The sequence below is a fragment of the Ambystoma mexicanum genome, chromosome 10 (genome assembly GCF_040938575.1).
Source record: "Ambystoma mexicanum isolate Mex_15411 chromosome 10, UKY_AmexF1_1, whole genome shotgun sequence".
Lineage (NCBI taxonomy): Eukaryota > Metazoa > Chordata > Amphibia > Caudata > Ambystomatidae > Ambystoma > Ambystoma mexicanum.
Genome location: NC_090932.1, coordinates 1,472,746,138 through 1,472,762,239, shown reverse-complemented (window position 1 = coordinate 1,472,762,239; position 16,102 = coordinate 1,472,746,138). Strand labels below are relative to the sequence as shown.

Sequence of the window (16,102 nt, the reverse complement as noted above, 5' to 3'; positions counted from 1 at the left end):
TAATGGGCATTACAGCTACTTTTGCATGCACTTTATTTCTTATCCTCTATTGTTAAAGCATACATGGCAGCAAGAGTATTACTGAATTACAATCATTTAAAACATCCTTTTGTATGATCAGTATTATGTTGTTAATTTGGCCATTTTCTAAATAAAAATGATACCACTCATATCTCGATGTTAGCCTGCAATAATAAAATAAACAGTGCTGCCACCTCTATTATTAATGCAATTTTTTAGTAAAGTGCATAGACCAAGTCTGTTAATTCAGACGTGTGTCTAACGCTTTCCAATAAAGTGCATAGTGCTTTACTTTATATAACGATTCCTAAAGTGCAAAGTGGATGAAATTTCACTTGAGGTAGATTGTGCTAATATAATATCTCTTATGTAAAGTAGATATCTATATTAAAAATCCTCCTATGTCATAGGCACGATTCCAGGCTAGAACCTTCTGTATGTAAATATTGGCAGAAAATGGAGGCTGTTATTTCTAGAGAGCAAATTCTCATTCTCCTTAAAAGGGAACCACCACGGAATAAAAAACTAAAAATACAAGTAAAAGCACACATAAACACCACTAAGCGAACAATCATATGACCACAAACAGGCACCAATCAATAATATTAAAATCTTAAATATAATAAGATGTGATAAAACATCATACCACCAAATCTCACTATCGCAAACTCTTATTAGTGTATAAAATGCCAGCATAAAAATCCATAATGATCTTAAAATTCATATACACTGATGACCCAAAGTTTCCTCCACAGGGCATTAAGGACAATAAAAGCATTAATTATTCTTCATGTCCCATTTTCTTAAGTTCCTAGGTATGTATACAACTCCTCATCAAGGTTATGGCCTTTTTGTTTTTTAGATTCAAAATCCAGAATATATCTAGTCTCCATTTGGCATAGTTCCAGTTCTCTGTTGCCCCCACGAGGATTAGCTCGAACATGATATAATCCCAAAAATCTCAGGCTATCCAATTTACTCTCATGTATGTCTTTAAAATGGACTGCCGTCGGTTAGGAGGGATCACAGGTTTTTATAGCTCTCATATGCTGTAGAATTCTTAGTTTTAATTTGCCGATGGTACTACCAATGTACCAGCGGTCACAAGAGCATAGAAGGGCATACACCACAAACTCAGTGTTGCATATAATGTGACTACCCATTTCTACAAGATGCTTTGTTATTGGATGTATATAGTTGGTTTTGTTCTGAGCAAATTTGCATGCTTTGCATTTAGAGCATTTAAAAAAAACATTAGTGTTTTTATGTAACCAAGTGGTGGTATTTTGAATTTCGTTTATGGGTGACAGAAAACTGCTAACCAAAGAGTCTTTAATGGAGACGGATTCTCTAAAAGTTATATTGACTTTTTCCTTTAAAACTGGTGATAAAGCTTCGTTTGATTGTAAAACATGCCAATGTCGATGCAGTATCTTTCGTATGACATTGGTGTGTGTTCCAAATGTAAGAATAAGTCTTATTGCAATATCTTGCTCTTTACCTTCTGATAATTTGTTGGTCGAGAGTAAAGTCCTTCGGTTTAAATTGCGGGCTTTTGTATATGCTCTCTGTAGGATAGCTTTAGGATATCTTTGTTTTAAAAATTTCGCCGCTATAAGTTTACACTCTTTATCGAAGCTTTCTATTTCACTGCAATTATGTCTTATTCTTACAAATTTGCTGTAAAGGGATACTCCACTTTAGAGATGTGGGGTGATTACTTGTGGCGAAAAGTGGCATATTGGAGCTTGTTGGCTTGCGATTATAGTTCAGTAATAATTTCTGGTTGGTTGGTTTTCACCAAGACATCTAGAAAAATTATTTGTTGCCGACTATGGGTTTCAGTGAACTGTAGGTTTACATTATTCACATTCAACATTCTTACAAATTCAAGCCAATCTTTTTCTTCAATTTCCAAAGGATAAAAAGGTCATCAATAAACCTTAACCATAAAACCACTTGATCGGTGTACCAGTGATTTCCTTCTGTCCATACATGAAACTTCTCCCACCAACCCATTGTCAAGTTGGCGCATGAAGGGGCAAAACTTGTGCCCATGGCAGTCCCTCTTAGTTGATTATAAAATATGTTGTCAAATAGAAAGCCCTTGTTGGCGAGACACATTTCTATCATCTCCATTATCATTTCTCCATGGGCGAGAAAGTTAAGGGTCCTGCTGTCAAGAAAGCACTTGCAGGCTTTTTTTCCATCGTTGTGTTGAATGGAGGTGTACAGTGAGACGACATCCAATGTGGCAAACATATAGTCTTGCTCCCATTCTATTCCTTCGATCTTACTAAGAAAATCTTTAGTGTCCCGCAAGTATGATGGTAGCATAAATACAAGGGGTAGTAGGGTCTGGTCCACATATTTAGAAATGTTTTCTATTTAGAGTGACAATGGGTCGACCTGGGGGGAGGGTCGGATGTTTGTGGACTTTCGGGAGAAAGCAGATAGTAGGTATGCTCGGGAATTTGTTAAAAAGAAAACGGCAGTCATCTTAATCAAGGAGATTAAACTCAGACCATTTTTTGAGAAGATCCTCCACTTTGTTTTATTTTCTCTGTTGGATTACTCTCCAGTTTCTCATAGCAATTAACATTCAGCAATTGTCTGTAAGCTTCCCTTGTATAATCTGTGCGGTTTTGAATAACCACATTAGTGCATTTGTCTGAGGCTTTTATGACAATGCTTTTGACTCCCTGTAGATCTTTAAGGATTTGTCTTTCTTTCAATGAAAAATTAGATTTGATTTTTTGTAATCTAGCTTTCTGGAGATCATAGATTACTAACTCTTGGAAGGCTTCTATTTTTCCCCCCGGTTGTAATAGGGGATTGAACCTTGATTTGGCCTTCAATTTGCTGGTAATCAGCCAATCTGTCTCCATGTTTAGCATTTCCATAGAGATGTCAGAGGACAGTGCCTCCACATTCCCTAGGGACTCCAGTTCCGCCAGGTTCAATAAGGTATCCAGATCTTCAATAGCGACTGATGTTTTTCCTTGTTGGATGATTCTATTTTCTTAATCTAATTTTGCGCATATATTTAAAGAGGTCAGTCCTTGTTTCTGCATAGTCATATGGGAAAGTTGGACAAAAGTTGAATCCATACTGGAGGACTTTGTTTGATCCTGGCTGAGTATATAATCCGACAGATTAATAATGCTATTGTCCATGCTAGATGTATTTATTTTGCCTTCTTGTTGTCGGAGCGCGTTCTTGTGTTGCCATCTGACTCTGAACTGCTTGTTCCTTTGTCCCCTCCTGGTTTTCTTTTTCCTCCATGTCTTGATGATTTTCCCCGTCCTTTGCCTGCGTACTTCTTTGGGTTGTTGCGACCATGTAGGCCCAGCATCCTCATTTTGTCTAAAACATTTATTTTTTTTAGGGGCATTTTCAATTTCACTGGTCGGTGTCTCCGATTCTGATGTAGTGGCTACCTCGCTGGATATAGGGGTCGTTGTAGGTTTGTTGCTCTGGATATTTTTGTTAGACAGATTTTTCCTCAAATGGTCGAACCTGCGAGCAAAGGTATATACTCTTCCTTTTTCATAATCTTCTTCATCGCAAAGGAATTTTCTTTATTTCCGTAGTTTGAATTTTGAGACTATCTTCGATATTAGTTCTCAGTTTGTTACCCTCTTCGCTTGCTGATATTTGGGATAATTGCTCATTGATTTCTTCCATTTTGGCTAATGTTTTTTTCTCTGTCTTTCCTTGCATATTTAATAGGAATATTTAGGAACTTTCCTGAGCACACATTTGTAGAATCCCCCCATTCTCATAACATTTCAGGGTCTTGTTCGTCAAAAGACGGCGAGGTGAAAATTCTAAGGCCACGTGGAATTCTCCCAACATCCACATAATTTTGGAGTGAGTGTTCTTCCCACCACTTACTGACTTCTTTCCTCTGTAGTTTTTCCAGTATTTTCAGTAAGCTAATAATATATTTGAGGCTTGTGGAATCTGCTTAGATCACATGCTGTGCATAGGCCGACATTTATTGGAAGCTGCAGAGTATTACAGTTTGTTTTTCGAAACTCAAAAATGGGCATCGACACAGGGCGTGCCAGTAATACTATCCCTAGTGTGACGTCCACTGTACCCATGATCCCTCACGCGTCTAGGACCCTCAGATTGTTTTTTCCACCATACTGGTCGGAAGCATCCCGCGGAGTTCCTTGGCTTTAGCCATAATTTTGCAAAATATCATATTTCCCCATTTTCTCCATCCCAACGTCGAGTCATCGGAGTTCGACGCCGGCCCGGAGAAGAAAACAACCGTCGAGAGCTGCACAACGGACTTCGGCCCTCGGAAGGCCTCTGGCCTCGGCCCTGGAAGTAGGGAGAGTGGGGGGGTGGTACATACACTCTCATTTTTTTATATATATATATACATTTTCTTATATATTCCTACACACACTATCCCGCTGCCACAAGGTGCATATGGAGGGTACCCCTTTCCAATTTTGCCCCAAGTGCAACCGCAAGTACCCTTGGATTGACAGACATGCCACCTGTAACCTCTGCTTGCCGAGGGACCATCCCGAGGCAAACTGCAGAGCGTGTAGTCGGTTTAAACCAAAAACTGTAAAGGACCGTTCGATCAAACGTTGGGCCCACCACGCCAGGCAACGAGAGGCCATGGAAGCAGAGGGCGCCTTCAGTGATGGCAGCGACGCCGTGCTATCGGACGGCGAGGGCAACGTGGCGTCGAGAGACAGCCAAGCGCAAGTCCCCGACCTCGGAAGGTTGTCCGGCAGGGCAGCTATGGGGAACACCCCCGGCGACACGAGCGCTACCCACACCATTTCCACTAAACACTTGAAGTCCAACCGAGACTCGACGCGTGTGTCGAGTTCCCGGAAAGAGGCATACAGAGAACGGTCCACCAAATCGGTGTCCTCTGGGCGTTCGCGGTCAAAATCGCCGCATGACACCAGGCAACCATCCACTGTTGCCAAGAGTGCCTCGCTCACTAAAGTAACAGAGGTTCGTTCGTCGGAAGACGAAGCCGACCACCATCCCCAGGCCGCACTCCAGGAGTCGGCGTCAGCAGGCCGCGTAACGGCTGCTCCCATGTTCTGACCTCCACACTCTAAGGAAAGGGACACTACCCCCGAATCTTGACGCCAGACGTCGAAAAGCTCTGAAAAGGTGAAAACACCAGGGAAGTACTCTTCCAATCACAGGGAGAGGGGGAAAGCAGCAGAAGATACATTCTCAGCCTTCTTCTGCACTACAGAAACTTAAAGACAGGTCACAGTCTTCTGTAAAGATTTCCAAGACCCCTGCACAAGGCCATAGGTCCAGTCAGGATATGGCAGGGAAACCCTCCCAGGAAAGGGTAATCCCCAGCTCCAAAGAATGGTCAAGTGAGTATATAGACAGAGTTATGTCTAGAATGTCATCCGTAGCAGACTTCTATGCCAAGAATCCAGAGCACTTCCTCTCCTATACCGCTGACATGCGCTACCCCCTCAGGGTCTAGGGACCCGCAACCCCCTGGTAAGAAACCCTGAGTTGAGGCGCCAACGCAAAGTCGGTCTTCTGACCCTTTCTACGTACAGCCATACTCTCAGTATGCTGAGGATCCATTACGCGAGGATCCAGAATTGGCCACGTTGGACGACCAAACTGGGATGGACTACTATGGGGATGACGAGGACCAAGAGGAGGACGAAGATGACCCAGAAGCCTACAGAGTAGACTCCCCAGTAGGCAAAGAACCTCCAGTTACCGACTCTCCTGTCGACAACCATCCTCTCTTAAATGAGGTTTTGTCTAGAGCGGCAGAACACTTCCGCATAGATACCCAGGGAGCACAGGAGGAGAGGGACTTTGCCGAGGAACTAGTGGGAGAAAAGCGACCCGTTGCCCAGGCCATCCCTATTCTCAAGTCTATACAAAGGAGAATAGATCCTTCCCTTCTCAATCCCAATCTCACCAGCGCAGTAAACCCCAGGATTGAAAAACTGTTCAGGGCAGCCCAGTCAGACCCGCTGTACATAAGGGAGCAACTGAAACCGGACTCCCTGGTAGTGACTAATACCCGAAAGAGGGCGGGAACGCCCCTATCATCATCTGAAGCTCCCCCCGACAAGGAGAGCAAAAAGATCTATGGGTTGGGAAGGAAGGTAGCCTCCACTTCAGCCTACCAAGCAAGGGTTGCCAACTCCACCACCCTGCTGGCGAGATACAACTGCCATCAGTGGGAAGAAGTGGCGGCACTCATCGACTCCGCCCCGGAACCTTTAAAAAGCCAGTTGGCACAGGGTGCGTCGGAGGGAAGAGCCATGTCCGGTTGCATCCTTAAGGCAACCTTTGATGCCGCGGATAACGCTGGCAGACTGATAGCAGAGAGCACTGTTATCAAAAGGCATGCTTGGTTAAGACAATCTGGGTTTAAACCCAAGACACAAGCATTCTTAATAGACAAAACGGTGGAGCCTGATCTACTGTTTGGCAAGGCGGTAGAGGACGCATTAAAAAATGCCAAAGATGAGTACGAGACTCTCAAATCCCTGGGCCAGTTAACCAACAAACCCCCTAATCAAAGAGGGAATGGCAATTTTCGCCGCCCACGCCGCCAAAATTCACAAAGAGGCTCCAACTATTCCCAGGGGCAGGGTACACCATGGAATAACAACCAGCTCTCTACCCAAGGTTATGGCAGGGGTAACAAAAGGGGACACGGTAAGGGTAGAGGCAGCCCCAATAGGGGCGGCGGCACGCCTCCCGCAAAGCAGTGACATTCCGTTCAGGGTCTCTTCTCACGCATCCCCATTAGGGGGACGCATTTCCAACTTCACCCAAGCTTGGGAAGGGATCACATCACATCAGACAGATGGGTGCTGTCCACAGTGACCGCAGGATACTGCATAGAACTGTTAGAGCGTCCCCAAAACCATCCTCCACGTCAAAAGGTACATTCCTTAGACCACCAGAAGATCCTCCGCGAAGAGATCACCAAACTCATCCCGGGACACCAGGTAAACAAGGGTATTTATTCAACTTACTTCCTAGTGCCAAAAAAAGATTTGACAATGCGCCCAGTATTGGACTTGCGGCCTGCAAACAAGTATGTCAAGCCCCAAAAATTTTGCATGACTACTCTCCAAGAGGTAATCCCCCTCCTAAAAAAGGGGGATTACATGGCAACATTGGATATGGAAGATGCCTATTTTCATATTTCCATGTTCCCAGCGCACAGAAGATTCTTGCGCTTCAAGGTGGACAGTCAGCACTACCAGTTCAAGGTACTGCCCTTCGGTATAGCCTTGGCTCCAAGGGTATTCATCAACGTACTGGCGGTGGCGGCGGCACACCTACGCAGGGAGGCAATCCCATTGTACCCTTACCTGGACGACTGGCTCATCACGGGGGAGATCCCAGTAATTTGCAGATCAAACATTCAGAGAACTATCGACCTCCTCTTCCAATTGGGTTTCTCCATAAGCGAGAAAAAGTCAAGTCTGGTGCCAAGCACCTCCAAACAGTTCCTATCAGCTGTCCTAAACACACAAGAGGGGTTGGCCTTTCCATCAGAGGAAATAATTCAGAATTTACTGCTGCAAATTCCGCTATATTAGGCCGGTCGCCAGATAACGGTGCGCAAAGTGATGCGTTTGCTGGGCATGATGGTGTCATGTATTTAGCTGGTCCCCCACGCGCGCCTTTGCATGCGTCCCATGCAAGAATGGTTGGCTAAACAGTGGTCTCAGGCAAGTGGTCAGTGGGACGATCTAGTGGTCGTTTCGCCAACACTTGTACAAAGTCTTCACTGGTGGACAAGAGAAAACCTGTCAAAGGAGAAACCCTTTTACAATCCCGAGGTACAGGCTGTAGTCACAACAGACGCATCCCTGTCAAGGTGGGGAGCACACCTTCTCCACCACACAGCTCAGGGTCTCTGGTCTCACTCAGTGGCCAAGAATCATATCAATCTGCTAGAGCTTCTGGCAGTATTCAAAGCTCTTCAAGCGTTCAAGCCCTACCTGTCGAACCTGTCAGTGCAGATCCTGACAGACAGCACAACAGCAATTTTTTACCTGAACAAACAGGGAGGGACTCGTTCGCCATATCTGTCCAAGCTTGCCCAGAAAATTTGGATATGGGCACTCAGACGGAACATCTACCTGTCATCTCAACATGTTCCATGGGAACTCAATTCCCTGGCGGATGCTTTGAGCAGAGATCCCCTCCCAGAGGAACACAAATGGTGTCTACACAGAGAAATCGTAGAAGATCTCTTCTCTCAGTGGGGTTTCCCCTATTCGCCACAAGCGAAAACAGACAGTGCCCAGGATTCACATCCAGGTTCCCCCAACCAGACTCCCAGGGGAGCGCCCTGTGGATGAACTGGTCAGGGATGTTTGCATACGCTTTTCCACCAACTCCTCATCAGGAAGGTGGTCAACAAGATGCACAGGGAATCGATGACGCTCGTTCTAGTTGCTCCCATGTGGGCGAGGCAACCGTGGTTCCCACACTTACGCAGACTAGCGGTGTGCGAACCCATAACACTCCCGTGCTGGTACAACCTACTGTCCCAGCACCGAGGTCAGAAAGTGCATCCTCAACCCAACTCAATGAACCTGGCAGCATGGCTCCTGAGGTCATAGTTTGGACATCTCAATTTACCTCAGAGATGTATCGACATCATAAAAGAATCTAGGAAGCCAAACACGAGGCACTGCTACTTTGACAAATGGAAAAGATTTGTTATCTGGTGCCAAAATAAGCAAATCAACCCAGTTGATTGCTCTCCTTCCACTGTCACCTACATGCTCCACCTGCTGGACGCAGGGTTGGTATTTAATTCACTGAAGGTACACCTGGCAGCTCTGTCAGCATACACCACCTCCCATAGTAAGGTGTCGTGGTGGAAAGTTCCAGTGGTTAAAGCCTTCATGGAAGGAGTAAAGCGACTTCACCCTCCAATTTCTAACCCACCACAAGGATGGGACCTTAATGTGGTGCTAAACTCATGGGCCCCCCATTCGAGCCCATGCATGAAAGCAGTCTCAAACACCTGACTTAAAATACTGCCTTCTTAGTAGCCATTACATCTATAAGAAGGGTCAGTGAAATTCAGGCTCTGTCAGTGCAGGATCCTTTCTTTACTGTTCATAAAGATAAACTGGTTTTACGTACACACCCTAGGTTTTCACCTAAGTTTATTTCTAAATTCCACATTAACCAGTCCATCGAGCTTCCGGCTTTCTTCCAAGACCCCCAAAGCTCGGCTGAGGTGAAACTACACACCCTAGATGTGCGTAGGGCGGTCCTATACTATGTAAACAAAACCAGACCGCTAAGGAAAACAGACCAACTGTTTGTCTCCATAGCTACAGGAAAAGAGGGAGATCGCGTCTCCAAAGGTGCCATCTCTAAGTGGATTATAAATTGTATCCAGCTGTGTTTTTCCCTTTCTGAAAAAACTGCCTTTAACGCCAAGAGCCCATGCTACAAGAGGCATTGGGGCCACTCTGGCTTTCATTGCAAATGTACCCCTTGACATCATTTGCAAAGCAGCTACTTGGAGCTCTATTCACACTCCCATTCCAAGACAGATACACAAGTGGGACAAGCGGTTCTAAGACATTTATTTGCTCATGACCCTTCTCACATCCCACCTCCTTCTTCTAACACTGCTCGCTAATCTATGCACAGCATGTGATCGAAGCAGATTCCACAAGTCTCAGAAGGGATACATTACTCACCGTAATCATATATACTTTTTTTATGGGGTGTGGGGGCTCACTAGACCATCAGGGATTTTTTTTAATATGAAAGGTGGGTGGCCCTCTCGCTCTCCACCCCCCCCCCCCCCAATGGATGGATGGATGGGCGGGCGGGCATGTCATGTAGCCCTTCCTGGGGGCACATTTGCAGTTTAATCTGCCAGTCTGCCCCTAGGAAGGGGCACATGTGTTTTTACTGGGGGGGTGAGGGTCACTTGACCACGAGGGATGGCTTGAAAGGGGGGCGGGGGCGGTGATCAAAGCATGATGTTTGGGATTTGTTTTTGCTGGGATGACCACAGATAATGTTTTTTGTTTCGTTTCGTTTTTTTATGCTAGAAGCATCTGTTTTGTAATGTAAGTAGTTTTTTTTTTTAATTCTTACGGTTGGGGCCCATTATCTGTGGGGTGGGTGGGACTGGGGCTGGATTGTTGGTGGTATGGGCGGGAGTGGGCTTTCTGGGGAGGTATTTCGGTGGGCTGTGACACAATTGCAGGGTTGGGCCACAAATTGCCCCGCATTCCAACAGAACATTGCTGTTTTCCTGGGAACGGCTGTCTCCCATGTGGATCGACCATCCCCAAGTGAATCGGCAGTCCCAGGGAGCCCAGCCAGGGGCCCATCCCTCTCCTGAGGGAAAAGCTATAACGCAGCACAGCCAGAGCTCCAGGCTGGGCTTGGGGGACGGTCGTCCCACATGAAAGACAGCCACCCAGGTCCAGGAACATCACCCCCGACCATCCTGAATCGCTGGCTGGGCTGCGTTACAGAATTTCACTCAGGGAAGGGATGGGGACCCTGCTGGGTCTCCCTGGGACAGCTGCTGCACTTGGGGATGGTCGCCCCATGCTAAACTCTGACCTGGTGGGCACCCTAGTTTAGTGGAACAGGGGAACCTTCTGGACAAAACAGACCAATCTACGGTAGCTTGGTAGGCCGTCAAGATTGAGTCTCAGGAGAGGGTGAGAGTGATCGGTAGCCCACAATGAGCACACACAGTAAAACTCCACAGATTACTATTAGACAGATGTATATCAAAAATACATTTATTATAGGCCTTTACAGCAAAATGTGATTAAACCACAGTATCAAGAAAACAATTACCACACACGGTTGTTCACAATGTAACATATATACAAGATGCGTTTAGCCTAATGCTGATGAAATGGGAGAAAATAACCACAGCCTGCAACAGAAAGGGGTAAGTTCAACACAGATATCAAATTAGGCAGTTCTTTGTAGTCAATCCCTAACTTATGTAGTCCAGCCCTAAGAAGTGAGGAGCCTTGCGCTCAAACTACAGTAGTGCGTTAACATGCGGTTGTGCGTAAAGCAAAAAGCGGCTTCTACCCTTGCAGTTAGTGACTTTCTGGAATAGCTGGGGAGTGCAGGCTAGCCCAGCCAAGGTGAGCATCTTTTAAGGGATTCTCGTGCATAAAAACAGATGGATGTGCCAGGCGGCCACCGGTAATTGATGAAAATACTCACCGACCTTCGACACAGTCCGGACCAAACTTTGGCAGTCTAGCCCACTTCGCTCGTTGGTGTCAACCCTGCAGTTACAGGACGCTCTGGCTCTCAGCAGCTGTGGGATGGGGTGTTCTTCCATGGCGGGACAGTAGCCTTTTGTCAGCTCTCGAAGAAAGGAGAAGGATAGTTCCGGTGCTGCACATCTCGGGACACGGTGGGGCAGGTCTGCAGACACTTACAGCAAAAGCCACCACAGCACAGCGACACAGGTGCCGCAAATGCTCACGGCATGGCGCACTCTCATAAATCGCGACCCAGTGGAGTTAGGACAACGTTGTGGCGGAGAGGGTCCATGACCACAAGTAAGCGATTCCAAAAGTCTTGAGTCTCAACTCAGGACGGCAGCATTCCGGTGCGATACCCTGAGTTCCAGCTGGACAGTTCACTGGATGGTCCAGGAACACTTCCGAAGGGGCTCTTTGAGAGGGTAAGTAGGAGGTGCTGAGAGTAGTTCCCACTACTCCAAAAGGGCGAACCAACTTTACAGGCCTTCTTGATACGATGCAAAAGTAGTGCCAAACCTTCCTAGCAAGTCACTGCGTGGTTCCTCGAGTATGCTCTTTCGTTAAGGATATTTGACTCCTTCTGTAGTTCAGAGTGAACTTCAGTAGATCGACCTGGAATGGATGCAGAGCCCCTTCTCTTATCCAAGATTTGTTCTGCGCTCAATTCTCAGATAGACAATGGAAGATCTGCTCTCTTGTATGAACGCCAGGCGTGGACCAATCGTGGCCCACAATGGTTCCAGTCATTCAGACATACCAGACCTACTGGCACCAATAGTGTGGATTGGGACCAGACAGTCCTAACCCTCTTCCTGGGCACTAGCACACGTGACATGCAGGACCCAGCAAAAGATGCGGTTTTCGCGCAAGGCTGCATGCCCAAATAAGGAATACCCGTGTCTCTTGACCTGGGGGAAGGCAAAGGAACAAAATGGCCAAAGGACAGAACAGAAGACTTTGTGGCACGGCAATTTTCGGTACTGGCCAGTCTTGGACCAAAAGTGGTAAACACGGTATGAACCATAAAAACTAAGTAAAAATATAAAAGTAAACTGCAGCCACCAGTTCGTCCTAGGCACACTTGTACAAACATCAAAAAATCTTTAGAGGGTGGCTACGGCCATGAAACAAAAGGACCTCTGTGCACGGTACTTTAAGGTACTTGGTACATAGATTAAAAGTTAACAAGAAATGGCAACATAGTTTGAATATTAAGGAAAAACTTAGTTAACCAGTACTGACAACCTGAAGGAAGTGTCAATTTTCCCATAACAAATGAGCTAAAGTGCAGAGGAGTGCATCTGAAGGCTGTGCTCCAGTGGAGAAAGTCAGGTTAGGTAATCCTTACAAAAGCAAAAGGTTTGGTGGGGGGGGTGGTTCACAAATAGAGGGAAATTGTACCTTAGGGAAATCTTTGCTAACACCCCATATGGGAGACAGCCGCCCAAGGCCAGGGACATTACACCCGACTATCCTGGAGCTATGGCTGGCCTGCGTTCAGCTTCTCCCTCCGGGAAAGGACGGGGACCGTGCTGGGGCTCCCTGGGACTGCCACTGTGTTTGGGGATGCCCGACCCACAGGGGAGACAGCTGCCCAAGGCTAGGGACATCACGCCGACCATCCTGGAGATTTGGCTGGCCCGTATTATGGTTTTTCCCTACCAGGGATCCCCGGCAGTGTGCCAATACCTCTGTAACACAGCCCAGCCAGATATCGAGGACGGCGTGTGGTGATGTCCCCGGCCTTGGGCATCTGTCTTCCATGTGGGTCTACCGTCTTAAAGCACAGCAGCAGTCCCAGGGATTCCCAGCAAGGTCCCCGTCCTTTCTCAGGGGGCGGTAGATTGAATCACGGCTGTGCTTCGCAGGTCATATGTTGTTTTTTCTTTGCATTGAGTAAAATTCAAGAGTGATAATAAAAAGAATCACAACTCACTTAAGCCACGGAACAGGACAAGTCCCTCTTCAGCACTCTGGAAAGTGCGAAGTTTAAAGGGTTGCCACCAGGACGGGAATGTGACTAGTGCTGGGAGCGCAGAATGAAGAGCAGGAATGCCTACCTTCTTTCCTCATACCTAGGCAGGCATCGTCATCCACTGAATGAAGTTTCAGCATTCACAGCTTTCAACTACTGACAACTGCAGTCGCACTTCGCTTCTACTCTGATTTTCATTTCGCTACCTTTGGTAAAGGGCTCTTTACCATGAGTCTCACCATGTGAAAAAATTCAACTCAAGACTTTTGTGGTGGACCGACTAATCACATGACATAAGCAGTCCGGTTTTAACCTTCGTTTATTGGAATAAACACCTTGGGGTCTAGGTGTTTATCTACTTTGCAGTGATCTAAGCTAACATTGTCAGGATGGGTCAAACAATAAAATGTCTGGGGCCCTTGTAAAGTATGTCTACGCTTCCTCTGTATACTAAAGTACTCTCCCTAAAACTCATCCGTTTGATCTTCCGGACAAAAAAAGGAAGTGTCTAGGGTAGGTTGTGTTGTGGATGTAAGGATTCTTACTCTGACTAAAAAAGGTTGTTTCCTTCTGGAATGGATCTAATCCAAATAGTGTCCGGGTTGATTAAACTATAATGTAATATTCCTCTAGTGGGAGATGCTGGTCTCCCCCAGGTTCTCTAATTGCAAAACATTATCTTGTTATAGCACCCAGCCACCACTTGGCTTGCAAATCAGTTAGTCCTGTATTGTCTGTATGGTTTTTTTGCTCTAGTTACAGGAATATAGTGTACAGCCACTTCTTTGCCACACACTCTTTTCACATGGATGTAGCACTCTGCTTGCTATTTGTAATCGAGCCAGAAGATAGTACCTGGCATACTTCTTGATCCAGCATTGTAGCGCCCCAATCCACTCTTAAGGGAAATAGTGCCCTTCGCACTAATAAGGTATATGGTGCCCTTCACACAACAAGCTAGACTTTTCCCTTCAGGATGCTAAGTGGGTGCAGCTCCTGGGATCCATCCCTTCGCAACACCTGCAATTGGGACCGCCTCCTCCTGAACTCAGGACTTCTGGACATTGCCACTCCAGAGTTTCATGACCTGCATCTGGCTCTCCTTAAGTACCCCTAGCCTTGGTTCGCTCTCCCACTTTGTGCATCTGGCTTCTGAAGAGCTGCTTCATCGATCCCTGGTTCAACATTAGTTCCGTCCTCTGGTTCATTCACCTGCTTCTTCTCTGGTCTTTTATAGGCCTTCCCTCCTTGGCTCCCATTTTATTCTTTCTCTTCTTGGCCTGGTTTGGTCTCTATTTATGTGGCCTTTCCATTGATAAATTGCTTTTATTGCACCATTTGCTCCTCTGACTGTGGGACTGGGGTTTCTTGAGTTATCTATCATGAGATCGGGTAGAATACCTGCCTCTATTCGGGCTCTGTGATTAATTAATCTATCTTTTATAATGTGCTTATCGGAGACCAGTCGCTAAGCGTGGGATCTGGATTCAAACCTGTGTTGTCTTGCTTCCAAGACAAGGTGTTGCCCCTGAGCTATCGTCCTAGCCCATATTCCCCACTTTGATGTTTGTCTTGGTTCCCTGCCCACTTAAGCAGCATTGTTCCTCTGATCGTTCATGCACTCACCGGTCTCTCCTACTACTGGTATAGGATCAACAGACTTGCGAGTGGTCCCCAAGGGAAAATGCTGCTGCTCATTGCCTTGGAGTCTTAGTTCCCCCCATAATGGGTGCCAATTCTGTTGTCAATCACAGACTTTCCTTGTAGCATACAAGGTTCCTATGGTTTTTATTTTCTGTCCACAGTACTTGTCGTACGTTTGTCTCATCACATTAGGCAATCTTACTGTTTCAGGATTGATTGAATTTGTATTACTCCTGGGTTTCCTGTGATGCAGGGATTGGCCAACTACTGTTGTTATTCACTTCTCCACCCTGTGTTTAACATATGGGGACAGGATCGATGATATTTCCCCATACTCCGGTTTCACTGAAGCTCGGTTCCAAGGGCCTGGTTTCAGCGCTGAGGGGTTGTATGAGGGGTAGGCTCATTCTTTCCAAGCACCCCCTTAGCTGGTCTCCCCAATCCAGGGGGGGGGGCTTGTTCAACCCTCTTTGTCTCCCCTGCCCTCCTCTGCCCATGCCCTGTCGTGTGTTCTGTGTGGGACACCCTCGCAACCCCCAGACTCCTGACCTGCCCTTCCGTTGCCAGCTTTTAAATCATTCACACACACAAGCACACCACAAACATACATACACAAACCCCAAACCCCTCCTTACCTCACCGTCGGCACCACCGCCACCATCAGTCCCACTTTCTGGATACGCAGTAAGCACATGTGTTATTTCCCGACGAGCCACCTTGTGGGAATTGTTTCAATGAAAGTGGCTCTTACCGACCAGCATTACTAGACTACATAGTCCCCTTCAGGCCTTGGGAAGTAGCCAGGGATCTGACTTCATCCGATTTGAGAACATGGGCTTAGCTAATTCTATATTTATCTAGCAGTGAGACAATCAGACATTCTTAAAATGCATCGCTTCCAAATTCTAATCCTAGCCCCTAACCCTTTTTGTTTTTTTGTCACAGATTAAAATTTGAAATGTGTAAGTAATTTGTATTTCTCTTTTCAGCGTTGGATTTGACTACCAAGATGAGTGACCAAATAAAGTTCATTGTTGAGAAGCTGAATAAGGATCCCTTCAAAAAGAACTATAACTTAATTACATTTGACTCGTTAGAGCCCATGCAACTTCTACAGGTTTTGAATGATGTGTTAGCAGAAATTGATCCTAAGGTAAGAAGTAGAAAGATCCATTATAAA

At 46.2% G+C, this 16,102-nt stretch overlaps 1 protein-coding gene across 1 annotated transcript in view; it reads left to right on the top strand.

Moving 5' to 3' along the window:
• The window catches only part of IFT81 (intraflagellar transport 81), a 1,594,755-nt gene that overhangs the window by 109,280 nt on the left and 1,469,373 nt on the right, over positions 1–16,102 (top strand). Inside the window, exon 2 of the mRNA XM_069619559.1 lies at positions 15,912–16,075. Coding sequence (XP_069475660.1) covers positions 15,932–16,075 — 144 coding nt within the window. The 5' untranslated portion in view covers positions 15,912–15,931. The remainder of the gene's footprint in view (positions 1–15,911; positions 16,076–16,102) is intronic.